This window comes from Seriola dumerili, unplaced genomic scaffold (genome assembly GCF_002260705.1).
Source record: "Seriola dumerili isolate Sdu_G_001 unplaced genomic scaffold, Sdu_1.0 BDQW01000859.1, whole genome shotgun sequence".
Lineage (NCBI taxonomy): Eukaryota > Metazoa > Chordata > Actinopteri > Carangiformes > Carangidae > Seriola > Seriola dumerili.
In genome coordinates this window covers 998,728-1,008,117 of record NW_019175114.1, presented here as the reverse complement: position 1 = coordinate 1,008,117, position 9,390 = coordinate 998,728, and the positions used below count along the sequence as shown (strand labels likewise).

At 45.1% G+C, this 9,390-nt stretch overlaps 2 protein-coding genes across 2 annotated transcripts in view; one reads left to right on the top strand and one right to left on the bottom strand.

Annotated features, from left to right (window-relative positions):
- LOC111237408 (inhibin beta A chain-like) overlaps positions 1-6,400 on the top strand; it is a 15,823-nt gene extending 9,423 nt beyond the window's left edge. The window contains exon 2 of the mRNA XM_022766494.1: positions 5,497-6,400. Within this exon, the coding sequence (XP_022622215.1) occupies positions 5,497-6,317 (821 nt within the window). The 3' untranslated portion in view covers positions 6,318-6,400. The remainder of the gene's footprint in view (positions 1-5,496) is intronic.
- Positions 1-9,390, bottom strand: part of LOC111237425 — a 395,546-nt gene that overhangs the window by 110,183 nt on the left and 275,973 nt on the right. The gene's annotated exons all lie outside the window — the stretch shown is intronic.

Here is a 9,390-nt window from a genome sequence, read left to right as displayed (position 1 = left end):
GGGCAGGACCCAGCCCACTGATCCCTCCTAATGTAAACTAAGAAGACAGAAGAAAGGGCTGACTGATCCTTTTGATGGTAAACAGGAATAAAGACGGACCAGTTCTCACTCCGGTGGTTCCCCGTGAAAAACATTAACCAACAGACGGATCAGCTGACGACGTAAACACCTCAGAAATATATAGTTTCATTTAAAAACAAACAGCTGCTCACTGTAGTGCTCAAACCAAACAAACAGGAGGACACAGTGCGTTTGTTAGGGACTATTTCCAGCAGCAGATTAATCCACACCTGGTGCTGTAGTGAGTATGTTAGTGTGCCGTATATTAAGGGAAGAGTCGACGTATAAAAAACTCAAACAGTTGATGGGATTTTTTTTGTTAAAGCCTTAAATTAAAGCTGGAAGTCCAAAGTTCAATCACACCTCCATGGACGTGTTCTGAATCCATTGTGGTGGAGCACAGACGCAAACCTTTAGCATCGAGGGTTCAGATGAAACGTCTGTCCTGATCCTGTTAATGTAAACCTGACAGGAAGTCCTCCAACGCTGATCTGTCAGATACGACGACTGTACCTACAGACCCCCCCCAACTCGTCTCTCACACACACACACACACACAGGTTTGCCCTGCCTGTTGAAAGCAGCTCATCCATTGAACAAGGGATTATGATGGACAATGACACACACACAAATACACACAAATACACACACACACACACACACACACACTGTACCCATCTGTCCAAACACACACTGTGTCCCTGCGTGTGTGTGTGTGTGTGTGTTGGTCATTGTCATGGTCTCAGTAAACACAGTCAGAGGATGGAGGGTGTGTCACTCACTGGTGTCAACAGTCAAATCCAGAATTAGCAGTGTCACAGTTCAGGCTCCGCCTCCTCCAAGAGGGCTCCGCCCACTATAGTCGAATCTGCCCCTCCTCCTCCTGCGATGAGACGATGCGTTCAGGTGCTCCTGTCAAGTAAAAAAAAGTTGTGTTCATTACCTGTGAACCATGAGCAGCATGTGATGGCAATACACCGTTCAACAACAGACTGTCCCAGTGCATTGTGGGATATTGAGGCCTAAAGCAGATAGATTTTTAAATGTGTTTACACTCAGGTTCGTTAAATGACTCGCTGTCATTCGTCCTAAATGTTGATTTACAACAAACAGGAAGAAATAATCTGGGGTTTAATTAAGCTGCTAATTCGTGAGTGATGATTTGATTTATTCTAAACGACGTCAGTGTGAGACACAAGTGAAATATTCCAGATGTTACACGTTGAGATGAGGCCTCACTAGGAAGTAAAACATAGCAGCCACATTTCAGGATTTTCACTCAGCTGTTGTGAGAAAATAACAGCAACCAACAAATTGATTATCTCGTTTTCATCTTTTGTCTAACCTTTGACCTTTAGGCAGCGTTGATGCTTTTAGGAAACGCTGTCTGTTGTTTCAGCTGCTGAAGAAGTCCATGCACTGCTGCTGAAACAGCAGGGCTGCAGTGTCGACTTCCAGGTGTCTGATAACACACAATCTCTCAAACGTCTGCTCAACAGATGACTCCCTGCACTGAGTGTGTGTGTGTGTGTGTGTGTGTGTGTGTGTGTGTGTGTGTGTGTGTGAAGGGATTACAGAGGATTTAATAAGATTTATCATAAATCAACATTCCTTTTAACAACATACCGACCAGTGTTTGTGTCCCATGTTGGCAGGGGCTCTTGTTTAGCTTTGTTAGCTGCTCACAGAGGATTCGTCTGATAAATCTAAGTCATAATACGCCCCAGAGGCTCATGGGAGAGTTTGGAGGCTGCTGCTGCCGATGGTGATGGTGATGATGATGATGATGATGATGATGATGATGATGATGATGACAAGCTCTGAGGCACTGCAGCGACATGATGTCACCAGACGTTGTCCATACTGGGTTTCTGGTAGACGGGGTTTGTGATTGTCCAGCTGGGTCCTCGANATGATGATGATGATGACAAGCTCTGAGGCACTGCAGCGACATGATGTCACCAGACGTTTGTCCATACTGGGTTTCTGGTAGACGGGGTGGTCTCAACTGGACGAGTCACTGTCTTCACTGGATATTTGTTGATCTAAGTTGGGCTTTTGTTGATGATTGCCTATTTGATGGGTATGTAATGGTTTATACTGAGTTTGTGATCAGGTAGACTGGGTAGACTGGGTGTGTAATGGGTTAGTGGGCTTGTGATTGCCCAGACTGGTATTTGTTGATGTGAGTTGTGTGTTCGACCGTCTAAAAGAAGCTTTTTGAAAAGCCTCTGTTTGCTTCAGTAAATCCTGCGGCGTGATTTTCTGCATCTTGTTGCCGTCTTTTTTTAATCAGATGAACTGATGAAAAGTAACAGGAAACTTTGACAATGTAGATTTCTGCGGATCCACTGTGTGTGTTTCAGTTTTATATACACACACACACACACACACACACACACACACACACACACACACACACACACAGACACACACCTACACACACACACACATACTCCTCCCTCACGGCTCTGTCCAAACACAGACACTGTGTGACAAACTGTGTGTTTGTCACACAGTGTCTGTGTGTGTGTGTGTGTGTGTGTGTATAGGTGTGTGTGTGTGTGTATAGGTGTGTGTGTATAGGAGTGTGTGTGTGTGTGTGTGTGTTGTGGGCAGACGAGGGCCAGAAATCAGGTTTTATGAGTGGTTGAGACATGAGTTTGTAAAGATGGGTGCTCAGTAAATGGAGGGGGATTACAGGGAGAGAGATGAGCTGTGAGGAGAAGACTTGCAGAGGTCGGACAGACTCCAGGAAACAGACACTTGTTGTCTCTGAGTGTAAATGAGCTGCTGGAGCTTCTTGTTTCTCGCCTGCTTGTTGAGGTTTTAACACGTCGAGCGAAGCTTGATCTACAGCCTGAAACACTGCACGCTCTATTCTGTTCCTCTCTGTTCACATGAAGGGAAACCTTAGTGCTGCAGAGTACGAGACAGCGCTCTTCCAACTTTGTGCCAACAAGACACGTCAAAAATAAAAGCACTGTCAACTGGATCTGCTTCAGAAAACAAGTAGTGATGGACAATGAAGTGATGTATTTGGGAGCTGATTCATGTGAGATCAGCTGTTCATACTCTCCTGCTCAGTAAATATGCATGCTTCCGTTTGTAAAAGCAGAGGAAGGAATAATAACAAAGTCCTCCATGTGGTCAAAAGTATGTGGACACCACCACACTGTTCACATACCTCAGAGTACCCCCTCCTGAACAGAGTCATTGATTGATTAATAACCAATTAATTAATTGTTTGTGCCATTTTTCAAAGCAGAAAGGCCAGATATTATCTGGTGTTCTCAGATGTTTGGGTTACAGACCACTGGCTGGACAAGCTGTGGTCTGGTAGTTGATTTCTGTAGCTCTTCTTTGTAAAGGTTTTATTCCAGATCTGTTGGTTTTTTGGTTTAAATTCTTTAAACCAAACATGAATGTATTATTTGTGGCGACAGTTATTTGAAGCCCTCCTCATCGTCTCAGTGTTACGAAGTGTTGAGGAGCTCGGGAGCTTTTAAACACAATAATCATTTTATCTCGGTTGTTGCGGATCAGAACAACAGCCGACACAAACAGGTTGTTGCTTTTCAGAAACAAATCTTCAGTGAGGAATTAGAGCGCAGGAATGTTTACTGTGATAACACAGCGGCCTCGAGGAGCTGCCGAGTTCACCGCCACGAAGCTGCCGCGTCTCTGTAACGGACCACATCCTGCTCGAGCTGCAGCACAGCGGCGGTTAATGGCGATGTTTGAGTTCGACACGACTGTGAAGTGAGCGTGTGACTGTAAATCACACGGACGCAACAGCTCGTCTGTCATTACGGCCGTAATAAGCGGCTCTGCGTGGACGCGCTGAGCCCGCTCCTCTGAGGCGACACTCGGCTCTCACAGCTGCTGCTCCGTGCTGCTAACATGCTATTAGCATTTCCTCCGCCGCCGCCTCGACTCCATCACCACAGCAGAGAACATCCATTCGCCCGTTCCTTCCTCCCATCATTCACTGTGTGTGTGTGTGGGGTTCACACACTGCAGTGTAGATGATGTACGGACGTATCTGCATCAGTGTGGTCAGCTGTTTTTATCCTGGTTAGGTTTGACGACTTCACACACAATATATATAACAATCACATAATAATGTTTCTTTTGTTGGTCCGTCCCTCAGCTCCTCCCCCCTCTGTCTGTGGCTCTCAGCTCATTGGTTCCTACTGAGGATCTTTAACACATCACACATGAACATCAGGCTCCGTCGTTTCCTAAAACAGCTGATTAATATTATCAGAGTCCGACTGACAGACTGGTCCGATACACTGCTGCAGAGTGTCAAACAAAAGACTCTCTTCTTCTTCTTCCTCTTCTCACCACAAACACTATTCTAAGAAACAATGAATGAACAGGGCTTTTATTTTTTAATCTCTCTGAAGTGGTGATGATGTAAGTGAGATAATCGCCTCCGAATTGTCGCTTAAACGGCGTTAATGGACTCGCTAAAGTGCCGACCGCCTCCACACACACACACACACACACACACACACACACACACACACACACACACACACACACACACACACACACACACACACACACACACAGTTTAACAGAGCATCACTGCTGCTGACATTCATAATCTCTCAGATCGTGACTTTGATTTTTTTTGTATGGACGCCCACGAGCGAGAGACATTATTACAGTGAGGGAGGGAGAGAGAGAGAGAAAGAGAGAGAGAGAGAGGAAGAGAGAGGAAAAGGTGATGCACAGGTGTTATGTAACGGTGGTGGATGGTAACTGGTCATTAGCTCGCTGCCTGGCCTCTAGGGTTCTAGGAAATGTAAAATACAGGTCTGGACGTGTGTGTGTGTGTGTGTGTGTGTGTGTGTGTGTGTGTGTGTGTGTGTGTGTGTGTGTGTGTGTGTGTGTGTGTGCAGTAAGAACACGGTTTTAAACTTTTTAAACATTTTCAGAAAAAAACAAGGAGCTATTTTTAAGAGTTTATATTTATATTGACAAATAATCAATAACTGAATGAAAACAATCGGCCAAAAAGTCTCCGAACCTTCAGACTAGCTGCAGCTGCCTGAAGGCAGCTACCCTCCACAATAAAAGCCTCCTTTGGAGACAGTCACAGCCTCTAAACTTTCCCATAATTCTCTGTGAAGCATTTGTTCGTGTTTCAAGCTGCGAGACACCAAAGACGAGAGAGACTGTGTGTGTGTGTGTGTGTGTGTGTGTGTGTGTGTGTGTGTGTGTGTGTGTGGACTACAGATTACATGTTTGTAGTCCAATTAGTTTCACCAGTTAACTCAAGCATCAGTGACGTTGCCATGGTTACCTGCAGTTGACTGTATGAGCTCAGAGGTGAAACTGTTGATGTAAATTGTCAGCCAATCTGAGAGCAGAGTTTTCTGTCATATGATAACTGTTCTAACCCCGTCTCCGTCTCCGTCTCAGGTGACTCTCAGGGCGTGGTGAACTTCGTCCTCTCTAAAGAAGGTGGCGACCTCTCTCTGGTGGAGCAGGCGAACGTCTGGCTCTTCCTCCGTCTGGCGAAGACAAACCGCAGCCGAGCCAAAGTCACCATCCGTCTCTTCCAGCAGCGCCGGCTCCCGAGCGGACGCCAGTCTCTGCCGCAGGACGAGATCCTCCTGGCGGAGAAAACGGTGGACACCCGTCGCAGCGGCTGGCACACCTTCTCAGTGTCGGCGGCGGTGCAGGCACTGCTGGAGAGCGCCGACGGCACGACGCTGAGCCTCAGGGTGTCCTGCCCGCTCTGTGCTGACGCCGGCGCGACGCTCGTCCTGGTCTCTGGCGGCTCAGAGATGTCGCAGCGTGCCAACCAGCGGGAACAATCCCACCGGCCCTTCCTCATGGCCGTGGTGCGGCAGGGGGACGGCAGCGACTCGCGGCGGCGCAGGAAGCGAGGGCTGGAGTGCGACGGGAAAGTGCGTGTTTGCTGCAAACGGCAGTTCTACGTAAACTTCAAAGACATCGGCTGGAACGACTGGATAATCGCACCGCCCGGTTACCACGCCAACTACTGCGAGGGCGAGTGCCCCTCCCACGTGGCGAGCATCACCGGGTCCACGTTGTCCTTCCACTCCACCGTCATCAGCCACTACCGCATGAGGGGCTACAGCCCCTTCCAGAACCTGAGGTCGTGCTGCGTGCCCACCCGGCTACGAGCCATGTCCATGCTCTACTACAACGAGGAGCAGAAGATCATCAAGAAGGACATCCAGGACATGATCGTGGAGGAGTGCGGCTGCTCGTAAACACTAACCTGAACTGGACTGGAGAGGGCCGGAGAGGAGAAGGACCTCTGAACCCAGAGAGAGAGAGGGAGAGAGGGAGGGAGAGCGAGGGAGAGCGAGGGAGGAGATGGAGGGAAAAGAGAAAGAGGAAGGGATGAGTTTATGATCATCATATCTACTGCGTTTCAGTCTTCACCTCCTCCCTCCCTCCCTCTCTCCCTCCTCCCTCCTCCGTCGCTCTCTGGGATAGAAACTCTTCTCCGGGCTCGTTCAGCAGAACTCAGAGAGAGTCTCGACGGCACTTTCAGAAAAAAAAGAAAAGAAAAAAGATAGAAAAAAAGAATATCTAATATATTTTTGTTACAAACGGAGGGAGCGAGGCTTATTTATGTGGCTGAGACGTTCAAGCACCACTCCAGCAGTCCGACCTTGGAGAGACGAGGTGCCTGAAAAACTACGAACAAAAAAAAAAAAAAATCTCAAAACTATGCAACTTGTTTCACGTATTACGATCTTATTGTATTTTACTTTTGTTTGTTTACTTTTTCAAAATGTACAAGGAAGAAAGAAGAAGACTCTTTTGTATTGTTTTTTTCTGAAGTATAAACTTGTGTGCGTGGTTGTGCGTTTGTTGTCGTCCACTCGAGTGTGAAAATGTGCGCATGTTTGTGTGTTGAGAGATACTTGAAAGAAACAAGTTGGCCCGGCTGCTGGAACCAAACACTTCTTTATGTTACCATGGTTACCATGTTGATGTTATAATTATTATTGTCAGTAAGTATATTAATAATATTATTGTTATTGTTATTAATAATATTTTTGTTTGGCTGCATTTGTGTTGTTTTGTCCGTTTGTTTGTTTGTTTTTTTAAAGAAGCGTTACAAACGTTTTCATGTTTTGCACTATAGCGACACTCGTGTTCGGATCAGTCACAGACTGAACAGACCCGAGCTTCCTGTTCCAGGTGGACTCCAGTGAACAGGTGTGACAGGTCACAGGTTTGATTCCCTGTCGGTGCGTTGATACGTCGCTCTGGGCTCACAGGTCACCATACGTGTCGCCTGAATGTTTCTGACTGTCTCCAAGCCTGAGCTGTGGGTCGCCGCCAGGAAACCCTAATGTGGGCAAACGTAGTCAGACACCCTTGCTGAGTGTGATCGGCTGACTCACCTGTCAGTCAAATTAATCACCTTAAATGAGGCTGCAGCCAGGATTTTCTAAATACAGAGACAGTTAAAAGAAGCTCTCTAAAATTACCCAACTTCATTATTTGGGTTTTTCATGTGTTTTAACTTGTAATGTCCATTTTGTCCAACGCTGTCACAACACTCTCCAAACTGCCATAAATAAAAAGTAGATTCTAGCATGAGTGCATCCCTTTCTATTTATTTTTGCTCAAAGTAATTATATAAATGAAAATATTAAATATGTCAAGTTTGAAAATACTGTAAAATATCCATGTGCAAGTTCTTAGTGGTAAAATGTAAACTCCCTCTGTGCTGCAGCGCCCCCCAACACCTGTCAGAGGAACTGCAGCTGAACACTTCAGCTGTGGAGGCTTCTGATTGTTTAAATCAACAGCTAACATGTTGGCAAAAGGTAGCGACGCTAGTCGGTCAGCTAGCACCGAACGCTAGCAGAAACATGTTGTAGCCGAACGTCTGTGTCCAGCTGAACGAGCTTGTAGAACATGTTGTTGATACCAGTGTTAATCTGTTGAGCGAGACCCAGAGCGCTAATTAACCTAAAGTAATTGCACCACTGGAGCTCACCACGACACATCAGGAACTTCCTGTCTGTCCAGTCAGATGCTACGAGGACTTACTTAAAGTGAGAACAAAAGCACTTAGAAGAAGAAACATGTAGATTTGACTCAAAAATCGACAAAAGAACAAAAGATCTCACAACTCCCATGAGCTGTTCATGGGCGGCCATGTCCTTTATGCTAGCCTAAATATTCTAGCCAACAGCTGGGCTACAGCTGGGCTACAGCTGGGCTACAGCTGGGCTACAGCTAGGCTACAGCTAGCTCCTCCAATCTCCAAAAACCAGAACAAGACAGACTTAAAGCACCAGAACAAACCCCTTAAATCAATGTTTATATCTTTGTCTCTGATGGATGTTTACACTGAGTCAGCTGCCTGGCTGAAGGTGATTAGCATTAGCCAAGACAACACAAGCTATTCATTATTATACTTTCAAGGGATTTATTTCATTGTTGCTGAGACGACACTTTAATACAAAACTTTCCCTTAGTTATGCCTTTAAAAATTATACTAATAAACTGATGCCAGACACCCTTAAAAGCATTTAAGGTGGTAATTATTGGAGGGTTAGAATGAATTACAAACAGTTACCTTCATCTCAATATAACCCTCATTTTGAAGATTTAGGTTTATAAACAAGCACCAAGTAGCAGCTGAAGGTAATCAGATGTAGGGCGGCAACTAATGATTGTTTTCATTATTGATTAACCAGCAGATTATCATCTTGATTGATCTGTTTGTCTGTAAAATGTTTGCAAACAGTGAAAGACGCCTCTTGTTGTTCTGTATTTACTTGTTTTATTCACCAAACTGTCCAAAATGTTCAGTTTACAATCAGATATGATGAAAAACAAAAGTAGTACATTATCACATCTGAGAGGCTTCAAACTGCTAATTGGGTTGGAATTAAATGATTAATGGTAATCAAAATAAATGACGATTCATCAACTAACTGACAAGTCGTTGTACCTCTAAATCAGCTGTGATGCACTTTGGGTAAATTTAAAGGTCTTCTTTTTTTACAAGAATGAGCCATGAATAACATTTTCATCAACCCATGAATAAATCCCTTGAAAAGCCTTTGAATGAATGAAGGAATCAATGTGGACGTTTCATAAAAAAGTGAGAACTACTTTTGTTTTGTTGTGACGAGCAGCTGACAGTTTTCTACCAGAGACAAAGAGATTAAAAGATGTTTCAGATCGGTGTGTTCACTCTCAGAAGAAGAGATGAAGGTTTTTTTGTCCAGTTTTAGTTTGCTTTAGAACACCAAAGAGTCGAGTTTGTACATTTGTTTGTGTGAGAAACAAAAAGGTTGAAGTTCAAGA